This window comes from Protobothrops mucrosquamatus, unplaced genomic scaffold, assembly GCF_001527695.2.
Source record: "Protobothrops mucrosquamatus isolate PMUCROS unplaced genomic scaffold, P.Mucros_1.0 scaffold703, whole genome shotgun sequence".
In the NCBI taxonomy this organism is placed as follows: Eukaryota; Metazoa; Chordata; class Lepidosauria; order Squamata; family Viperidae; genus Protobothrops; species Protobothrops mucrosquamatus.
The window spans coordinates 119,812-142,248 of NW_015386985.1; the positions used below are offsets into that span (position 1 = coordinate 119,812).

The following is a 22,437-nucleotide window of genomic DNA, read 5'->3' on the forward strand; positions in this document are numbered from 1 at the left end:
CGTTGCTTCTTGTCCTGCCTTCAGGCGCTTTGGAGAATAGCTTGACTCTCTCTTCTTTGGGGCAGCTCCTGAGATACTGCTATCATGTCCCCCCTCGTCCTTCTCTTCATTAAACGAGACCAAGGGTAGGCAACCTTGGCTCTTTTATGACTCGTGGACTTCAACTCCCAACTTCCTGAGCCAGCATGGCTCAGCTTGGGAACCTCTCCCTTTCCCCTCAGCATGGCTGGCTCAGGAATTCTGGGAGTTGAAGTCCACGAGTCATAAAAGAGCCAAGGTTGCCTACCCCTGAACTAGACATACCCAATTCCAGCAACCATTCCTTATATGTTTTAGCCTCCAGTCCCCTGATCATCTTTGTCGCTCTTCTCTGTACTCTTTCTAGAGTCTCAGCATCTTTCTTACATCATGGTGACCAAAACTGGATGCAGTATTCCAAGCATGGCCTTACCAAGGCATTGTAAAGTGGTATTAATACTTCACGTGATCTTGATTCTATCCCTCTGTTAATGCAGCCTAGCACTGTGTTGGCTTTTTTGGCAGCTGCAGCACACGGTTGGCTCATATTTAAGTGATTGTCCACTAGGACTCTGAGATCCCTCTCACAGATTAAGGCTGCATTTCTCAGCTGCTACTGAGTCCAGGCCTGGGCTCAGTAGCAGCTGGCTGAAATAGCTGAAGGCCCCAGGCCTCCACTTACCGTAATACCTCCTGGTATTTCTGCAACATTATAGGGCCCAGCTGGGGCTTCCACGGGTGGTTGCACCTTTGCATCCAACTTCAGCACACACACCCAACTCATGGTGGTTTATGCTAGATATCCAGGACCACCACTACCACCGAGGCACCCCCACAGCCCTTGCCTGCGCCAGCCTTCACTTAAGAACCCTCAAGATCACTTAATGACTGGAACTAGAAGTGTGGGATTACAGTTGTTGAGCAAAGCAGTCACGTGACCTCATCAGCTAACAACTGCTTCACTAAATAACCAAAATTTCAGTCAAGGACTATCTCTAGTTTCAGAGCTCATTTTTCTCCTTGTCAAGAACCAAGGAGGAAAGTTTGAGTCAGTGAACAGCAAAAGAGTTTGCCTCTTAAAGATATGGGGGCTCCATCACTACAGATTTTATCTAGGGCAGGGGTAGACAACCTTGGCTGTTTTATGACTCGTGGACTTCAACTCCCAGAATTCCTGAGCCAGCCATGCTGAGAGGAAAGGGAGAGGTTTCCAAGCTGAGCCGTGCTGGCTCAGGAATTCTGGGAGTTGAAGTCCATGAGTCATAAAAGAGCCAAGGTTGCCTACCTCTGATCTAGGGTTATTGTGGATCCCTGCCCTGGGCAGAGGGTGGGACTGGAAGACCTTCATGATCCCTTCCAAGGCTAAGATTTTGTGATTCTTTGTTATTCAAAATGTTCTTCTCTGTTGTTTTTTTCTCCATCTCACAGTGGGTAAAAGATTGTGACCAAAGATTGACCCACAAGTCAACTATCAACAGACAGTAGAAAATCAGCACAAGCCAGCAACCAATTGAAACCATGCAGCGTGGGAAACTCTTGGATCCCCCGTCAGACACAAGCAGCACTCCAGAAAACCACAAAAGAAGCCATGAATGCTCAGAGTGTGGAAAAACCTTTGCTTGCCAGTCCCTCCTTTTGACCCACAGGAAGGTCCATGAGGGAAGTGGATCCTGCCAAGCTTTGGAGGGTGAGAAAATCTTCTCTGGAAAAGATGCCAAAGATCTCGGAAGCCCCCCCAGACTAAAATTCCATAAATGTGAGGAATGTGACTTATACTTTGGTCAAAGGTCACACCTTCTGACACATCAGAAAATCCACACAGGAGAGAAACCTTATCAGTGTCTGGAATGTGGGAAATCTTTCAGTAAAAAAGCCTATCTCAGAGATCACGAGAGAATTCACACAGGGGAGAAACCTTACAAGTGTTGGCAGTGTGGGAAGAGCTTTCCTCGGAAGTCAGATCTTTGGATCCATGAGAAGATCCATGCAGGAATCAAATCTTACAAATGCTTTGAGTGTGGAAAATGTTTCACCCACAGTTCAACTCTTCGGAATCATTGGAAAACACACACAGGGGAGAGAAAGGAAAAGTGCCTCGAATGTGGGAGATGTTTCGCGTGGAAATCAAACCTGGTGCGACATCAGAGTCTTCACAATATCGACAGACCCTACAAATGCCCAGAATGTGAGAAACGATTTGTAAACTCTTCTGAACTTCAAAGACACCAGGAATGGCACAAAGGAGAGCTACCGTATAAATGTGGGGAGTGTGGGAAAAGTTTTATTACACCAACCCATCTTCAGATTCATCAGAGAATCCACACAGGGGAGAAACCATACAAATGTGGGGAGTGTGGGAAATGCTTTTCCCAAAAATGCCACCTTGGAAGGCATCAGATGGTCCACACAGGGGAGAAGCCGTACAGATGCGTAGAATGTGGGAAATCCTTTGGTTATAAGGAGGTACTTTGGAAACATCAGCAAATTCACACGGGGGAGAAGCCCTTTCAGTGCCTTGAGTGTGGAACATTTTTTCGCATGAAATCAGGCCTCAGATGTCACATGAAAGTTCACACAGGGGAAAAAAACTACAAATGTTTAGACTGTGGGAAAGCATTTGCTCGGTCATGTACCCTCAGAAGCCACAGCCGAATCCACACAGGAGAGAAGCCCCATAAATGCTCGGAGTGCGATAAATGCTTTTCCCGGAAATTCACTCTTTTGAAGCATCAGCAAATCCACACGGGAGAAAAAACATATAAATGTCTGGAACGCGGAAAGTGTTTTGCCCATTCTTCAGCACTTTGCATGCACACCAGAAGTCACACAGGAGAGAAGCCTCACAAGTGTGCAGAATGTGATAAAAACTTTTCATTGTAAATCAAAGCTAAAAATGCATCAGAATGTCCATAGCAGAGATCTACTCTTTCAGTTGTGAACAATGAGGGAACTTTTTTTTTTTCAGAAGTCACACCTTACCGTTCACCAGGACCTTCACACAGTCCCAGGAGAGAAATCCTACAAATGTTTGGTGTGGGGAAAGTGTTTTTTTCTAGTGAAGCAACCTCAAATACTAGGAGAGAGTACACAATGAGGCAAAAGGGCGTAAGTATTGGGGGTGTGAGGATGTTTTGCTCACAAAGCCTCAGTAACTGAGCAGAGTGATTACACAAAAGAGTGGTAAGAGTTTAGGGAGTATTTATAATGTTTTGCAGAGTACAGGTAGTCCTTGACTTATGACCACAACTGGGAATGCACTTCTGGTCATAAATGTCATCAGGAAATAAAGTCATCAGGAATTTTTGTCATTTTTTAAACTAGCCTTTTGTTAATCAGTGAGGAGAACTAAAGGCTTAGAGGTGAGAAAATGGGGGGAGGGGTGGAACAAAGATGCATCTGGTTGTTTAGTGATAGTGTTAATGTTGAACCAAAGGTGCTTTTTCAGGAGGCAACTGGACTTCCTTGTTTTTCTTTGAAGATGTTTCGCTTCCCATCCAGGAAGCTTCTTCAGTTCTGACTGAATGGTGGAAGTTGGACGGACTGATGTTCCTTGCAGACAGCTGGTCACTTGCCTTCTTTTAGAGCAGGGGAGTCTTCAAACTTGGCCCTTTTATGACTTGTGGACTTCAACTCCCAGAATTCCTCAGTCAGGCACGCTGGCTGAGGAATTCTGGGAGTTGAAGTCCACAAGTCATAAAAGGGCCAAGTTTGAAAACAAAACCCTTGTTTTAGAGAGTCGTTGGGGCCATTTGGAGGTTTACCTGTGTCCTCGGGGTCACCTGAGTAGTGCAAATGTGTGTGGGGCCTTCTTGGCTGCGGGATGTTTTCTGCCCTGGGTCCCTTCTGGAAGAAATCCTGTCACCTTTGCAAGCCTTTCCTCTCCAGCCAGCATTAATCCGTGCAATTTCTTTTTAGCTCCGCCAACATTAGCAACTCACCTTAACACTGGCCGAACTAAGAAGAAATGATAGCGGTTAATGCTGACTGGAGAGGAAAGGCTTGCCACGGAAGCAGAATGGCTGCAATTTCTTAGCGCTGCCAGCGTAAGATTAGCCCAGGGGTAGGCAACCTTGGCTCTTTTATGACTCGTATGGACTTCAACTCCCAGAATTCCTGAGCCAGCCATGCTGAGGGGAAAGGGAGAGGTTTCCAAGCTGAGTCAGGCTGGCTCAGGAATTCTGGGAGTTGAAGTCCACGAGTCATAAAAGAGCCAAGGTTGCCTACCCCTGGCATTGAGCATAGTACAGGTGGTCCTCAAATGACAGCCATGTGCTTAGTCTCCATTTGAAATTACAACAGTGCTGAAAAAAGTCACAACTGGTCCTCTCCCTTCCCTCACATTTTATGACTCGTGGACTTCCAGCTCCCAGAATTCCCGAGCCAGCATGGCTGCCTAGGGCAGGGGTAGACAACCTTGGCTCTTTTATGACTCGTGGACTTCAATTCCCAGAATTCCTGAGCCAGCACGGCTCAGCTTGGAAACCTCTCCCTTTCCCCTCAGCATGGCTGGCTCAGGAATTCTGGGAGTTGAAGTCCACGAGTCATAAAAGAGCCAAGGTGGCCTACCCCTGGCACTAGCATAAAGGTAGAGCTGGCGGCGCCAAGAAGAAATCGCACCGGTTAATGCTGGCTGGAGAGGAAAGGCTTGCGACGGAAGCGGAAGTGACTGGATTTGTTCTTCTTGATTGGGCCACGGAGTCCAGCAAGGGAGCAGCCTTCTCTACCCTGATTTCCTGAGCTCGTCAAAAGGTAAGTAACGTGATGGGGAAATTGGAGATGGGGAACCCAGCATGTTGGCCAAGCATGCCCAGTGCCTCGCTCAGAAGACCTGGCTGAACAAGATGGCAGGGTAATAGGTGAGTGCTGCAGCGTCTCTGCGGTCAGTTGTACGGGTGAATGACCGTGCAGAGTTTGTAACTTTGAAATGGATTCGGATTTAGCTTTTGCGGTGTGCGTTGTAACTTCGAACATTTGTTAAATCGCCTGCGGTACCTCAAGGATTACCTATCATAACTTGGTTGGCATCCCCTTTTTTCACATTGTCTTTCATGGTTTCACACGCATACAGCATATTCACCCACATACATACTGGTGGTGTTTCTTTGTTGAATATAATCCTTAATAAAATCATTGTTCAAAATAACCAAGAGGACTGTTTTCAGGGCATGTTATTGTGTGTGGGGGTTGTTTTTGAAAAACTCAAGATGGCCATCAAATTGTGCCATGGACTGCAGTCAAAATTCTGCTTTTTAGCTGTGTGTGTGGTGCCCTTTAAAACAGCCGCCGTCTCGACTTTTGTGACTCCATCCTCCCTCGCTGGACACTTCTGACTTCTAGGGTTGAATTGAAAAAGGTGGATTTTGGAGGAACTTTAGGTGAAATAGCTTGGTTATTTGGATGGACCCCTGCTCTTAAGGGCCTCCATGAAAGATCATACCTACACGTGCCTGACACACTTGTGATTAAAGGGACCACATCTTACTTAGGACATGCACCGTAAGTCACAAGAAGTGTGATTTTGGATTATATAATATTGTTCTTGCCTATCTCTGTCCATCGAAAATACCAAAGAAAATATTAAGGTTAAGAGGGCATGGAAATGTCTGCGGTCTTGGACCTAAGTCAACAGATAGAAACAGGCTAGCTGGCAATATTAACCACAGGAGCTTGCAAACATAGAAAGCAACGGCTCGTTTCAACAGGAATCTTCAGAAAACGGGAACTGGGGGTTAAGTAAAACGGCATATATTGCCAGTTGAAGGCAATGCAGGGAAAGGGGGAATTGGGCATGGGATGGAGAGTAAACAAGGGAAATATGTACAGGGGAATTAAGTATTCCGGAAAGGCTATGAACCTTGTGGTCTTTGTCGCACGGGATTGTAAGGGAAGGCTTTGTGCTTCGGGCTGAGGGAATAAAGGCTGCAGAAATCGATTTTCGGGTGTGCCTACTTGCTAGCCACCCGCTCTTGCAAGAAAGTATTTTTCAATAAACGGCTTGCTCCTTCACCGAATGACTCTGTCAAATTCTTGGCTGAGGGTGTTTCTCACACGGCCCACCTCGCAGGGTGGTTGTGAGGAATATAGGGGGAAGGAAAGTATGTTGGATACGTTGATTGCTTTGAGTAGTTCGTGAATCAAACGCAGGCGGACTATAAATAATAAAAGTAAAAAAATAAAATAAAATTACTTTTACTCTGCAATCTGGCTTTAGCAGCCTTTCCAGGCCTGTTTTCCCCTCTCAGCTGATGAGCTGCAATCCCAGCATTGCCCCTATGAGGACAAGCACCAGATCTGGGCTGCTCCCCCAAACTCTCCTCTTTCCTGTCCCGGGGAGCTCTGGGGATTGGGAGATGGGCAACCCCAAAAGTCTGAGACTCTGCAGGAACCCCCTCCACCCCTCCCCCGCCATGCTCATGGTCTTAAGACAGGGCTTTTCAACCAGTGGTACAGGTACCACCTGTGGTACATTGGCACCTGGCAGGTGGTACGCGACTATCCTAGAAAAGTGGTAGCGGGGGAGGGGAATGAGCTGAACCGGTGGCAGCACCGCACAAGCCTGAGCGAGAGATGGCTGGAGCTGCAGGGCTGTCAGGGCTCAGCGGAGGCGCCAGGATCAGTGCCAGGCTCCAGCTGGAGCTCGGCGCTGATCCTGCCGCTTCTGCTGAGCCCAGAAGAAGCACCGATCAGCTGGAATATTGCAGCATCTCCAAGGTCTTGTGATTTACATTGAGATGCTTGGCAACTGATTCATATTTATGACGGTCACAGTGTCCCAGGGTCATGTGAAGTGTCCAAAACCTGCTACAACCACCCAGCAGACAGGGGGAATAAAAACCAAACACCCCCCTCACCCCACCTCTGCTGCCAATCCTCAACAGAAATGCTCACAACAATGTAAACCTTGGACAGGAGGAAGAGCACCACCGAGTGGGCAGGCAGGTGACTTGCTTGGCTGTGGCTTGGGGGGCACTTTTTTCAGTGCCATTGTAACTTGGAACAGTCACTAAGCGAACTATTGTAAGTCGAAGACTGCCTGTACTTTATCACTTTTTTCCTTTTTTTTTTTTTTTGGTCATCAAGTTTTTGACCCTTTGCTAGGCGACTGGTGGTACTCGGATATTGCCATATCCTAAAAGTGGTACAATGGGTGAAAAGGTTGAAAAGCCCTGTCTTAAGAGACCCCCCACCCACCCAATTTAAATTCCCAGGATGGAGAGTCCTCATGCAACCCCTGCACCAGCGGCTGTTACAGATCACCGTAAGAGGTGAAGGTATCTGAATTAAAAACTCCGGAGCCTTCAATTAAATACGAACCATCTAGTTAGGAAAGATCAATAAAGTCTTCTAGCAGGTACCAAAAAAGGTCACTGCAAGTTGCTTCTCGTTACCGGCACATTGTACGGAGATCCTAAAAAGAAAAAAGAAAAAGCTCTAAAAAAGGCATCTCTATTTTGGCATCTGCCTAGCCTGACACAAGCCAGCACGCTGGAGTATAATAATAATGATAAAGTTGGAAGGGACCTCGGAGGTCATCTAGTCCAACCCCCTGCTCAGGCAGGAAACCCTATACCATTTTGGACAAATGGCTGTCCAGTCTCTTCTTAAAAACTTCCAGTGTTGGAGCATTCACCACTTCTGGAGGCAGGTTGTTCCACTGGTTAATTGTTCCAACTGTCAGGAAGTTTCTCCTTAGTTCTAGGTTGCTTCTCTCCTTGATTAGTTTCCACCCATTGCTTCTTGTCCTGCCTTCAGGCACTTTGGAGAATAGCTTGACTCCCTCTTCTTTGTGGCAGCCCACTCTTCCCATGGGCAGAGGCAACCTCGACACCGGCGCCCATCGGAGGAGCAGAGGAGGTTTCGGAGCACGTGATCCTGGCTGGGAGGGGGGAAAAGGAGAAGAGGCTGACAAGAGGCGGGGCTACCAAGCGGAAGCGAAGCTCGAGAGGAGAGTAGAAGCCCCGCCCCCGCCTCTCTCCTCCCCCTCGCTGGATCTCCGCTTCTCTCCACGTGTCTCAATTCGGCCTGGGAGGGTCGGCGCCGGATCCCTCGGGAGAGGCTTCTGGATCCCGCTCGGGGCAGGTCTGGCTGCTCCCCCTCCGGCCTTTGGGGCGCCCCTCCCGCCAGGAGATCTTCCCCCCCCCCCCNTTTTTTTCTTTTTTTTTTTTTTTGGTCATCAAGTTTTTGACCCTTTGCTAGGCGACTGGTGGTACTCGGATATTGCCATATCCTAAAAGTGGTACAATGGGTGAAAAGGTTGAAAAGCCCTGTCTTAAGAGACCCCCCACCCACCCAATTTAAATTCCCAGGACGGAGAGTCCTCATGCAACCCCTGCACCAGCGGCTGTTACAGATCACCGTAAGAGGTGAAGGTATCTGAATTAAAAACTCCGGAGCCTTCAATTAAATACGAACCATCCAGTTAGGAAAGATCAATAAAGTCTTCTAGCAGGTACCAAAAAAGGTCACTGCAAGTTGCTTCTCGTTACTGGCACATTGTATGGAGATCCTAAAAAAAAAAAAAAGCCCTAAAAAAGGCATCTCTATTTTGGCATCTACCTAGCCTGACACAAGCCAGCACGCTGGAGTATAATAATAATAATAATAATAATAATAATAATAATAATAATAATAATAATAATAATAATAATAATAATAATAATAATAATAATAATAATAATAATAATAATAATAATAATGATAAAGTTGGAAGGGACCTCGGAGGTCATCGAGTTCAACCCCCTGCTCAGGCAGGAAACCCTATACCATTTCGGACAAATGGCCGTCCAGTCTCTTCTTTAAAACTTCCAGTGTTGGAGCATTCACCGCTTCTGGAGGCAGGTTGTTCCACTGGTTAATTGTTCTCACTGTCAGGAAGTTTCTCCTTAGTTCTAGGTTGCTTCTCTCTTTGGTTAGTTTCCACCTGTTGCTTCTCGTCCTGCCTTCAGGCGCTTTGGAGAATAGCTTGACTCCCTTTTCTTTGTGGCAGCCCACTCTTCCCATGGGCAGAGGCAACCTCGACACCGGCGCCCATCGGAGGAGCAGAGGAGGTTTCGGAGCACGTGATCCTGGCTGGGAGGGGGGGGAAGGAGAAGAGGCTGACAAGAGGCGGGGCTACCAAGCGGAAGCGAAGCTCGAGAGGAGAGTAGAAGCCCCGCCCCCGCCTCTCTCCTCCCACTCGCTGGATCTCCGCTTCTCTCCACGTGTCTCGCTTCGCCCTGGTAGGATCGGCGTTGGATCCCTCGGGAGAGGCTTCTGGATCCCGCTCGGGGCAGGTCTGCCTGCTCCCCCTCCGGCCTTTGGGGCGCCCCTCCCGCCAGGAGAGCTTCCCCCCCCCCCCGCCAGGAGAAAGGTAGCTGCGGATCCGCCTCTCCGGCTTGCCGGGTTTTCCTTGGGGAGATTCGGCTCTGGCGTCGCCTGCAGGGAGTGGATCCCTCCCTTCCCTCCAGGGGGGCAAAGGGGGTCCCTCCCTCCCTCCCCGGGCTGGATCTGCCCCCTCCTCGCCCGGCCCAGGATCCCCGTGGGGCTCCGGGTGGATCCGAGAAGCTTTTAGGGAAATTACTGCAGAAGGTCTCTCTGTGGTCCGTAAGAGCAGGAGCTCTCTGCATATCCCTCAATTGCGGTTGAAAAAATGGAGTAAACGGAGCTTTAATACACATAGAGAGCTTCGCAATGGGATCTTAACACAGACTGACCTCATTGCAACGGGGAGGGGAGGGTTTGGGGGGAAAGAAAAGAAGTTTAAATGAGTTGTATTGAGCTCATGTTGCCTTACGCCTCTTTCTTTGTGCTCAGTCTAAAAGGCGAAAAACCAAATCCTTGATTTTTGTGCTATTCTTTATTTTGCTTCTGTTTTTAAAACGTGGGTAGAATGTCTAAACTTTATGTTTTCCTAGTTGTTGGCAGAAATTCGAGCTCGCTGAGTAACACCAAACAGTGTTACTGTTGAAATGAAACAGAGATTTATTGGATACAACGGTTTGCAAAGCGTGCTGGACTCCAAATAAATATTTGAGCCACACCTTGTTACAGTAAAAACACACATTTTATACACTCTATCACGACGCCTTGGCCCTCCCCTGTGGCTTCATTGGCTGAGCTTTAGAGGTTACAATCTTATCAGGATCGCCTAAACCAGGGGTAGGCGACCTTGGCTCTTTTATGACTCGTGGACTTCAACTCCTTATGCTGGCTCAGGAATTCTGGGAGTTGAAGTCCACGAGTCATAAAAGAGCCAAGGTTGCCTGCCCCTGGCCTAAACAAAATACATTATCCCTGCCCCTTACTATTTTGCTTCACCTATTCCCTTATATGTACTTTACCACGAACCAGGGAATCCTACAGCTTAGTGTGGAAATCCTATAGCTTACGTGTAGAAATCTTATAGCCTACGGGTAGAAATCTTACAGCCTACGTGTCACTTAACTTCACTTATATTCTAACATTTTATTCCTCACATTTTATTCCTCACATTTTATTCCTCACATAGTTCAACACTATGACAGTGGTGGCGAACCTATGGCACGGGTGCCAGAGGCGGCACTCAGAGCCCTCTCTGTGGGCACGCGCGCCGTCGCCTCAGTCCTAGGCCTTCAGCTGGGTTTTATAAAACCTTTTTGCTTTAGGCCTCCGTTGCCGTGTGCAAAAAAACCAAAAAAAAGGTTCAATCAGTCAATTTCAACTTCTCGCGGGAAAAAAAAGATCTTGCAAAGTTGGAATTGATTGATTGAACTTTTTAGTCCCACCCAGTCTGCCATTACCACCCCACCCAATGGGCCACGCCCAGCCAATGGGCTGCACCCACCCGGCACCCGACGATGCATAAGTGGGTTTTGGGTTGCAGTTTGGGCACTCGGTCTCTAAAAGGTTCGCCATCACTGCGCTATAATGTGGCATCCCCTTCTTGGTGGATGTTTTACAAAGGAGATTTTAAGGCTGGTCTTGTGATCAGGTTAAGAAACAAACAAGCCAATGGCCAAAAGGCTGCCTTTCCTAATTGTACATATATTTTTGAAATACCTGTCTGGAAGAAAGACCAGCCCTTTCCCCACATGCTCTGCCCCATCTGATCTCTCTCATCTGTCTTTGAGTTTTGGGGCTTTTCTTTGAGCAGATAATAAAAGAAGCTGATGGCTAAAAAGCTGCCTTTCACAATTGTAAATGTTTTTCAAAATGCCTACCTGGAATTTTTATGGCCTTCAAGCCTCGCAAAAGAGCCTGGAAACTGTTCTGCCCCTTCTGATCTCTCTCCCTCATCTTCCTTTGAGTTTTCCTACTCACAACTCTGCATCCGTCCCTGTTGGACTTCACCGTCCTGTTTCTTCCATTTTGCCCCATCGAGATCTTGAATCAGGATTCAATCCCCATCATTTTTCATTTTGTATCAATAACAAATAATCCTATTTTCTCTTCCCAACTCCAGGTCATTTATAGTTTATGTTCAGCATTACTGTCGGCATCTGAGCCTTTCTCGTTTCTCTTTGCAGGAGACCAGTGAGGATGTGGCCGTGAGCTCTGCAGAGGAGAAGGAGCGTTCTTGGATCGAGACCCACAAATCTTTGGCCGGGACTCCATTCTAGAGAATGTGGAAATCGTGGCCCAGTTGGAGAAGCAGCTTCCTGCACAAAGGGCCAATCGATTAAGGAGAAATCAAACTGATCAGCAGTGAGGGTCATCCCTGGCCTTGAGTCAGAGGGGGTAACAGGTGACCTAGAGACCTCTTAGCTGCAACTATAACAGTGAGTAAACAAATGTCGGTTAACTCTTGGTTTGGAGAGTAATCATATATTTTTAATTGTTTATTTGAGAAAACAGCAATGTAGAAAAATTGGGTTTTGCTCCCAAGATGCTGGATGAAGGCATAAGGTAATTCTGTTAAGGACCACATGTTGAATGGTCTTGGTCAGCGAGTTCTGAATCCATCTAGTGGTGCTGTCCATCCAACATTTTTTTATCTTATGAAGAAGTGGTTTGTGGTCTACTTTGTCACACGTCTTATTGAAGTCAAGGTATAATATGCATACAGTGTTACGCTGTTCACTATTTTAGTCACTTTGTCAAAAAATACAATAAGTTTTGTCTGGTGCGTCTGCTTTTGACAAACCCATGTTGGCTTCTGGTAAGAGCCTTGCTGGTTTCTAAATGCTCACAGATTCCTTGCTTGATTATTTTTTCCAGGATCTTCCCATGTATTGATTAATTTTCCGCATCCATTTCCCCCCATTTTGTTGTATTTTATAAAAGTTATTAAATGGATCGCAAAGAAGTGAGGATCAAGACATCATGATGTAAAAATCAGAAAAAGAAAGAAAACAGAATAAAAAAATGGGTTGCATACCCCAGATTTTCCCAACCTCCAGTCTGTGGGCTGGCAGAGGCCACAGAATGCCAGAAACTGGGCCGCACAAACAAACAAAGCCCTGTCTGCAGGATGCAGGAAGCACGCAAAATTATACCCCTCTGGGCCACAGAATAACCTCTCTCCACGGCACCAGTCCATGGTGCCTCTTCTTTTCCTTATGCAATGCCTTAATTTTGGGGGATTTCCTCTAGGTCAGACATGTCAAACACAAGGCCTGGGGGCCGGATGCGACCCGCGAAGTGGTTTCATGTGGCCCGCAAAGCCATCCTGGATACAGTGAGGGAACGGCCACCTCTGCCTTGGCCCTGGCCCAGGCCACCTGGGAGCCAATGTACAATTTTGTGGTGGCCATCTATGCTGAAACGCATTCAGTCTTAGCTCCATAAGCCCCCCCCCCTCCCCGCATGGCCTGAGATGAACAGTGAGGCTCCTCCAATGGATCGTGCCTTGGCACTTGTCCCGGTCCCACCCCCTTCTACCAGAGACCCTCAGATGTGTCCCACTCCTGCCCAGGCCCCCACTGGCACCCTTGATTGGAATGATGTAGAGCTGGCCATGCCCACCCAGTAGGCCATACCCACTCCATCCACGCCCACCTAGAAGGCCACACACACCCCTGCCCCCCCCCAGGACAACCGCAATGCTGATGCGGCCCTCAATGAAATTGAGTTTCACATCCCTACTCTAGGTACTTCTCTTATTATGACCACAATTCAGTCCGGAATCTCAGCCTCTGAGAGAAGCTTTCATTAAGTGAGATATCCTATGACCGCTTTGCTCAACGACTGCAATCCTGCATTCATTTTTGCAGTTGTTAAGCTACTTCACAAGTAGACGAAGTTCCAGATAAGGGTTGTCTGAAGTGGGCAGGAGAGGCCCTGTGAGTCCTGGCACAGGCCACGTGCGACTTGAGGGGGTCCTGGAGAAGCTCAGAGATGCTTTGAGACACGTTGCTTAGCAACAGGATGGAACATGGGGCTTGGAGAATGGCCCAAAGTTGCCGAGGCCTCCAGTCTGGGGATTAAGCCCCCATTTCTCAGTGACAGGGTAGTGCTGGGCTGAAGTCCAGGCCTGGAGTCAGTGGGAGCTGGCTGAACCTGTTGAAGGCCAAAAGGATTCTATTTAAGGCCCAGCTCCAGCATTGTTGTCAATCAGGCCTGCTTTGCATGCCTGAGCCTGGGTGGTCAGGCTTCCAGGAATGGCTGCACCTTTCAATCCCACTTCAATAGCCCCCCAATTCATGGGTGGCCTGTGCCTCATCTCCAGACCATCCCCAGCCCTGAGAAACCCCAACAGCCATTGGCTGGGGCTCCCCCCTCCACTTAACAATGCCCAAGATCACTTAATGACCCCAACCAGGACTGTGGGATTACGTTTGGGGAGTGAAGTGGCCACGTGGCCTCTAACTTGACTACCGCTTCACTGAACAACCGAGATTGCAGCCCCAATTGTATTCATAAATTGAGGATTACCTCTAGCTTCAGAGCTACTGTTTCATTTTGTCGTAGGACAAGAACCAAGGAGGAGGGAAGGGTAGAGACAATGAACAGCAGGAAGAGGTTGCATCTGAGAAATGTGGGGGGACAAAATCAGTGGAGATTTTCTCTGGGGTGTACTGCAGAGGGTCAGACTGGAAGACCTTCATGGTCCCTTTCACGATGAATAGCCTCTGCTTCTCTACCTTTCTCAAAAGGAAATATTATTTTCATTTCTATTTTTTTCAACAGAAATAAAATATTGTTTCCAAAGATTTATCTGCAAGCTAACAATCAACAGAAATACAGGATGGAGACTGGGAAACTCTCGGATCCCCCGTCAGACACAAGCAGCACTCCGGAAAACCACAAAAGAAACCATGAATGCTCAGAGTGTGGGAAGTCCTTTCCTCGCAGGTCCCTCCTTTTGACCCACAGGAAGGTCCATGTGGGAAGCGGATCCAGTCAGGATTTGGAGGGTGAGAAATCCTTTTCTGGAAAAGATCCCAAAGATCCCAAAAGCCCCGCCAGACTAAAACCCCATAAATGTGAGGAATGTGATTTATGCTTTGGTCAAAAGTCAGACCTTCTTAGACATCAGAAAATCCACACTGGAGAGAAACCTTATCAGTGTGTGGAATGTGGTAAATTTTTCCGTGACAAAGCCACCCTCAGAATCCACGAGAGAATTCACACAGGGGAGAAACCTTACAAGTGTTGGGAATGTGGGAAGAGCTTTTCTCAGAATTCATATCTTTGGCGCCATGAGAAGATTCATGCAGGAATAAAACCTTACAAATGCTTTGAGTGTGGGAAATCTTTCACCCAGAGTTCAGGTCTTCGGACTCATGAGAAAACACACAGAGGGGAGAAAAACGAAAAGTGCTTCGAATGCGGAAAATGTTTTTCCACGAAATCAAATCTGGTCCGACATCAGCGAGTTCACACCGGAGAGAAACCCTTTGAATGCCCAGAATGTGAGAGACGATTTATGTTTCATTCTCCGTTTCAGAGGCACCAGAAGGAGCACAAAGGGGAGAAACCCTATAATTGTGGGGAATGTGGGAAAGATTTTCTTACACAAAGAGAGCTTCAGATTCATCAGAGAATCCACACGGGGGAGAAGCCATACAGATGTGTGGAGTGCGGTAGATGCTTTTCCCAAAAACAAAACCTTGGAAGCCATCAGAGGCTCCACACAGGAGAGAAGCCATACAGATGCGTAGAATGTGGGAAAAGTTTTGGACACCAGGGGAACCTTTGGAGCCATCATAACACCCACAGAGGGGAGAAGCCATATCAGTGCAACGAATGTGGAAGATTTTATAGCACCGCATCAGCCCTTAAAATCCATGTGAAAATTCACACAGGGGAGAAAAGCTACAAATGTTTAGACTGTGGGAGAGCATTTGCTCGGTCATGTACCCTCAGAAGCCACAGCCGAATCCACACAGGAGAGAAGCCCCATAAATGCTCGGAGTGCGATAAATGCTTTTCCCGGAAATTCACTCTCTTGAAGCATCAGCGAATCCACACGGGAGAAAAAAACATATAAATGTCTGGAATGCGGAAAATGTTTTGCCCAACCTTCAGCGCTTCGCACGCACACCAGAACTCACACAGGAGAGAGGCCTCACAAGTGTGCAGAGTGTTAGAAAAACTTTTCATTGTAAATCAAAGCTAAAAATGCATCAGAATGTCCATAGCAGAGATCTCTACCCTTTCAGTTGTGAACGATGAGGCAACTTTTTTTTTTTCAGAAGTCACACCTTACTGTTCACCAGGACCTTCACACAGTCCCAGAAGGGAAATCCTACAAATGTTTGGTGTGGGGAAAGTGTTTTTTTTCTAGTGAAGCAACCTCAAATACTAGGAGAGAGTACACAATGAGGCAAAAGGGCGTAAGTGTTGTGAGTGTGAGGATGTTTTCCTCCCAAAGCCGCATTAGTAACTTGCCAGAGTGACTACACAAAAGAGTTATAAATGTGTGGGGAGTATGTATAATGTTTTGCAGAGTACAGGCAGTCCTAAAGTTATGGCCACAACTGGGAATGGATTTCCAGTCATAAGTTGCTTACAGTCCTAAATCAAGGCACCCAGGCATTTTTGTTAGTTCTTACTAGCCATTTGTGGATCAGTGAGGAGAGCTGAAGATTCAGAGAGGAGAAAAGGGGGGTGGGTGCAATTAGGATGCATCCGGTTGCTTATTTAGTGATAAAGTGTTGATGTTGAATATATGCTGATTGAGGATAAAGATCGAAAGTTTCTTTTTCCTATTATCTTTTTTGGAGGGTTTTCTTTTTATCACAGAGTTCAGCTCTTAGGAGACATGAGAAAACACACAGAGGGGAGAAAAATGAAAAGTGCCTCAAATGTGGAAAACATTTTTCCAGGAAATCAACCCTGGTCCGACATCAGCGACTTCACACTGGAGAGAAACCCTATGAATGCCCAGAATGTGAGAGACCATTTGTGGATTCTTATCAACTTAAGAGACACCAGAAATGGCACAGTGTATATATAATGTTTGCATGTAAGACGCTAAGAAAAAGACGCAGGCATGTCTTGAGCAGAGGTTTGAAGCTGCAGGACACAGCTTGACAAACTCTTGAGTTTATTGCTGCTTATATACTTTTTACATACATAGGCTTTACCATTAAATGCTGACATTTTACATTCACAAGTTTAACCATTAGATGCTGACATCAAGTTTCTTATTAGAAAATTCCTAGTAACACATTACATGATCAAAGACCAGGTAAGAACAAATACAGGTAGATGAAAGGAGAAAGAACTAACAAAGACAGGAAAAGATTTAAGCATATTATCTGTTTAGGTAGGTGAGGCATTAAGTCAAAAGGGTATGACCTTCTGGCTGCTTCATTGGGACAAAGGGTATCAAGAGGTTATGAGGTTTGTGGGGGGAAAGCACGGCAGTTTGCTGCGCGTGCATTTTCCCCCACATTTGCAGAGTACAGGAAGTCTTTGACGCATCAGCACAACTGGAAATGGATTTTTGGCCATAAGTTGTTAGTCATAAGTCAAGGCCCCCAGATATTTTTGTTATTTTTTTACTAGGCCTTTGTTGATCAGTGAGGAGAACTGAAGATCTGGAGAGGAGAAAACAGGGAGAGGGGTGGAACGAAGATGCATCCAGTTGTTTATTTAGTGATAAAATGTTGATGTTGAATATATGCTGGCTGATGATGAAGATCAAACGTTTCTTTTTCTTACTATCTTTTTTGGAGGGATTTCCCCTCTTTTTCACATTGTCTTCATATGTTCACACACATACACACACATACATAGACATACTGAACCTGTGTTGAGTTTCTTTGTTTGATGTGTGAATATAGTCCCTAAAGTATTGTTCAAAATAATCAAGAGGACTGTTTTCAGAGCATGGACTGAGTCTAGATGGTGGTCAAATTGTGCCATGCTGTCCTGCTGCTTTTTGATTAGGAACAAAGAGCCGCCATCTTGGATCTTTTGACTCCATCCTCCCTCGCTGGACACTTCTGACACCCAGGGTTGGATTCAAAGGTGTAGATTTTGGATGAACTTTAGGAAAAATGTCTTGGGGATTTGGATGGACCCCTGCTGTTAAGGGCGGGCCATTGGTGGCTCCCAATGCACCACACCTTACTTAGGACATACAGTGCATTCAGAAAATATTCAGACCCCCCTTCCCTTTTGTCAATTTACTTATGCAGCAGCCTGATTCTACAATTGTTGAAATTCTTTTTTTTAATTTTTTTTATTAATTTTCTAATATTACATTTGCATATTTGAAAACCAACGTGGCAGCTGAGTACAATAATTCCATTACATTTAAATATCAATACAAATCTCAAAATATTACGACAACTAATTCCCTCTTTCCCCTTAATATATACTGTCTCATATTCAAGCCAACACAATTCTTATTCTATCAAACAGAAAATAACTTTCTAGCATTCATCAATAATCTTCAGTTTATACATATCTTAATTAATTTAACATTTCATCTTTTAGACAGTCAATGACCTAATAAATTTTTCTTAATTTTAATTTTCCATGAATATGTTAAATTTAATGTTTAATCCTTTTCATTTCCAAATTTTAAATGAAATTCTTTTTTTTTCTCATTAATCTACACTCAGTACCCCATAATAACAAAGTGAAAACCGAATTTTAGAAATGTCTGTGATTTTTTTAAAAGAAAAAACTGAAATATCACATTGGTACAAAGTATTCAGAGCCTTCGCTCGGTACTTTGCGGAAACACCTTTGGCATCAATTACAGCCTCTTGAGTCTTTTGGGGTGTGACGCCACAAGCTTTGCATACCTGGATTGCGGGATGGGATGACTTGGATGACTTGACGCTGCTAACTCATCGAGTTAGAGTCATCCTGGATCCCCTGGATTGGGGGATTTTCTGCCACTCTTCCTTGCAAAAGCTCTCAATCTTAGCTTGGATGGCTGCAGCGTAACAAAACTGATGAAAGCGATGGGGGTCTTAATCCCTTCTGAATATGCCAGGGTCCAGGTATGCATCTTTGAGGAGTGTGAATCTTTATGAAAATCATCCAGAGAGGAGAAATATAAGAATTCAAATACACGTTCAAGACCAGAACTTGTTCCAGGTCAGAGTGGCTGGCAGTGTCTTTACTCACTTGCAACAAGCAGCTGAAGAAGAGACAAACCATTACAACACTGATAATTAACCCAGATTCAGGCCATTATGGTTTGCCATCTAATGAGACCCAGAAAGTGTGATTTTTCCGTTGCAGTACTTGCCCTGTGGAAGACCCTTTCTTGGGGGACCCTGCAGGACGCCCACCCTTCTAGCCTTCTGGAAAGTGTAGAGGGCTGTTGTTCCCCACCCAGGTCCTCGGACAGAGTAAAGGTGGGACTGGAGGATTTGGAGATTGGGTTGTTTGAGTGTGTGAGTCTGTGTGTGTCAGGCACCCATTCTGTTGGTTTTGGTTCTATTATTGTCGTGCGTCCCCGCCTCACGCCTCGACTTACGACCATAATGGAGAATACCCATTATGGATCCGGGTCAAAAAGTACCTTTTGTGTCGGGGGTGTGTGTGTGTCTGTCATAACATCAAACGAACACGGCTGTGTGATAGAGGACAGGAAGGCCTGGAGGGATGTTGTCCATGGGGCCGCGATGGGACACGACTTCGCAATTAACAACAACAACAATACAAACTCAGTAGCTCTCCCTTGAGCTGTGAAGAGGGCAGAGACCCCGACAGGAAAGACCAGGAATAATGAAACCCCCTTTGTGGGCAGAAGGAGCTGAATGCTCACAAATGCACATGGGGGAGTGGAGGAATTTAGCAGCGTGAAACCTGCCAGAACTGGCTCTTTTTTTCTAGTATCCGTTGACCTTTGGTGTAGCCCAGGACTGGACCTTCTTCCCAAAGAGCCTTAAATCCATAAAGGGAAAGAGCCCCCATGAGACCTGACAAGCATCAGGGAACCAAGCGCCTCTGGAGAACCAGGGGTCCGGATCAAGGTGCTCACAGGGGGCCCTGCCCCGTGCTTGGAGGGGGAGGGAAGATGCCAGAAGACCCCTGAAGTAGCCAATAGGAGTCGGGCAGATCCCAGCTTCTGAGCACATCAGCAACTATGTCATAAAGCAGAGCTTTTCAACCTTTTCACCCATTGTACCACTTTTAGGATATGGCAATATCCGAGTACCACCAGTCGCCTACCAAGGTGTCAAAAACTTGATGACCGTCATAAATATGAATCAGTTGCCAAGCATCTGAATGTAAATCACAAGACCCTGGAGATGCTGCAACATTCCAGGTGATCAGCGCTTCTTCTGGGCTCAGCAGAAGTGCCAGGATCAGTGCTGCTTTCCAGCTGATTGGTGCTTCTTCAGGGCTCAGCAGAAGCACCAGGATCAGCGCCAAGCTACAGCTGGAGCCTGGCGCTGATCCTGGCACTTCCATTGAGCCATGACAGTCCTGAAGAAGCAACGATCAGCTGGAAAGCGGCACTGATCCTGGTGCTTCCGCTGAGCCCTGACAGCCCTGCAGCTCCAGCCGTCTCTCGCTCAGGCTTGTGCGGTGCTTCCACGGGTTCAGCTCATTCCCTTCCCCTGCTACCACTTTTCTAGGATGGTCGCGTACCACCTGCAAGGTGCCAATGTACCACAGGTGGTACCTGTACCACTGGTTGAAAAGCCCTGTCATAAAGGATGTTTCTGTGGGATCAAGAGGGAAAGGACCACTTCCAAAGCAAAACAGCTAGGAAAACCTAGATGCCATTTCATGGAGACAGAGGAGAAGAGAATTAACCAAAGTTAATTAAGGGCAAAGGAGGAATTAAGGTAGGTCTCTGTTAGTGTGGTTAATAAATCCCACAAAAACATCACATTACATTTAGACTATTTGAAGTGGCATCTCTATGGAAAATAGAGTAATTGGTTCCAGACTTATAGAAATAGGGAAGAAAAACAATGTTATATGGCATACGAATAATAAATATCACAATAAATAACAACAAAAATATCCATAAAAGAATTTAAATGTACGGGTAAAACCACAACAGTACATGCGGTAGCCTTAATTGCACACACACTAACCTGACAATAATTGAATTTTGGGTCACATGAAAGGCAACCTGGTATTGACTTATAATTCACACTAAACTGAATATCACACAATTCAAAGTTACACTTCTCATGACCTACGTTGTATGTACTAAGCAATCTGTGTTCCAATTAATCCCGAGTGTGTAATTTATCATTCTCTTTTGAATTACCATCAGGTGCATCTTCATTCTATAGCGTATCTCATTTTTTACAAACCTACCTCTGGATCTTTGTTCTCTATTTCTTCTATTGATGAACAATGAAGAAAAATAGCTAAGGATATAAAAAAATCACACTTTCCATTTACTCTAAACCCCCCACATAAAAGTAAACATTACAAAACAATAGTAATAAAACTGAAAATTATTAAACATTATCTTACGTCACCCCTTATATCCAAAAATGAAAAGAAAACTGATGTAAAAACATCTTTGGTTAAATCACCAAGAAAGACTTGATTTCACCTCCTCCTCGGAGCCCCTCCTGTTTTCTTTCTCGCCCAGGTAAAAATTCCCTCAGGAGAAACCAGAGCGATGTAGAGACTTTGGGACCCTCTTTCAGGGGGACAAACCACACGGGTGTTCGGAGGGTGGGAAATCTGGGGTGATCAGTGAGGAAAAGGGCACTCCAGAGATATTAAGAATATAATGTAGGACAGTGCAAATACTTTTCTTAAGGCTTTCAATGCCTTCAAATGTTTAAAACAATACCACTCCAGAAGACAGGGACCGAGGCAGAGTTGTGAGCAGGAAAACTCAAAGACAGATGAGAGAGATCAGATGGGGCAGAGCATGTGGGGAAAGGGCTGGTCTTTCTTCCAGACAGGTGTTTCAAAAATATATGTACAATTAGGAAAGGCAGCCTTTTGGCCATCAGCTTGTTTCTTTTCTACATGCTCACAAGACCAGTCTCCAAATTCCTTTGTAAAACATCCACCAAGAAGGGGATGCCACATCATAGCTTTTTCTGAGCAAAACTAGGAAAATATAAAGTTTAGAAATTCTACCCACGTTTTAAAAACAGGAGTAAAGAATAGCATAAAGACAAAGGATTTTATTTTTAGCCTTTTAGACAGAGGACAAAGAAAGAGGCTTAAGGCAACATGATCTCAATTCAACTCATTTAAACTTGTTTTCTTTCCCCCCAAACCCCCCCTCCCCGTTGCAATGAGGTCAGTGTGCGTTAAGACCACATTACAAATCTCAATACATGTTTTAAAGCTCCGCTTACTTCATTTTTCCAACCGCAATTGAGGGATATGCATGCTCAGAGACCTCCTGCTTTGACCGACCCCAGAGAGACCTTCTGGAGCAACTTCCCCAAAAGCTCCTTCCCGGATCCACCCGGAGCCCCGCGGGAATCCTGGGCCGGGCGAGGAGGGGGCAGATCCAGCCCGGGGAGGGAGGGACCCCCTTTGCCCCCCTGGAGGGAAGGGAGGGATCCGCTCCCTGCAGGCGACGCCAGAGCCGAATCTCCCCAAGGAAAACCCGGCAAGCCGGAGAGGCGGATCCGCAGCTACCTTTCTCCTGGCGGGGGGGGGGGAAGGCTCTCCTGGCGGGAGGGGCGCCCCAAAGGCCGGAGGGAGAGCAGCCCGACCTTCCCTGAGCGGGATCCAGAAGCCTCTCCCGAGGGATCCGGCACCGATCCTGCCAGGGCGAAGCGAGACTCAAGAAGAGAAGCGGAGATCCAGCGAGTGGGAGGGTCGAGGGGGGCGGGGCTTCTGCTCTCCTCTCGGGCTCCGCCTTGCAGCCCCGCCCCTTCTTCCCCCCTCCCATCCAGGAACACGTGCTCCAAAACCTCCTCTGCTCCTCCGATGGGCGCCGGTGTCGAGGTTTCCTCTGCCCATGGGAAGAGTGTCCCCCCCCCCGACCGCTAGAAGCGGGGCAGATCTTTCTCCTCCAGTGTGGGTCCTTGTGTGAGGCTAGGCCAGGTGTAGGCAACCTTGGCTCTTTTAGGCTTCTCTATTATGTTTGCAAGCCAACCCCCCCCC

At 46.5% G+C, this 22,437-nt stretch overlaps 1 protein-coding gene across 1 annotated transcript; it reads left to right on the forward strand.

Annotated features, from left to right (window-relative positions):
* The first annotated feature begins 1,536 nt into the window (after positions 1-1,536).
* LOC107289452 (zinc finger protein 845-like) lies at positions 1,537-15,406 on the forward strand. The gene is made up of 3 exons (XM_029284541.1): positions 1,537-1,668; positions 1,858-2,894; positions 14,290-15,406. Exons 1-3 carry the CDS (start codon positions 1,537-1,539, stop codon positions 15,404-15,406), a joined length of 2,286 nt encoding a protein of 761 aa, XP_029140374.1.
* The last annotated feature ends 7,031 nt before the right edge of the window (positions 15,407-22,437 follow it).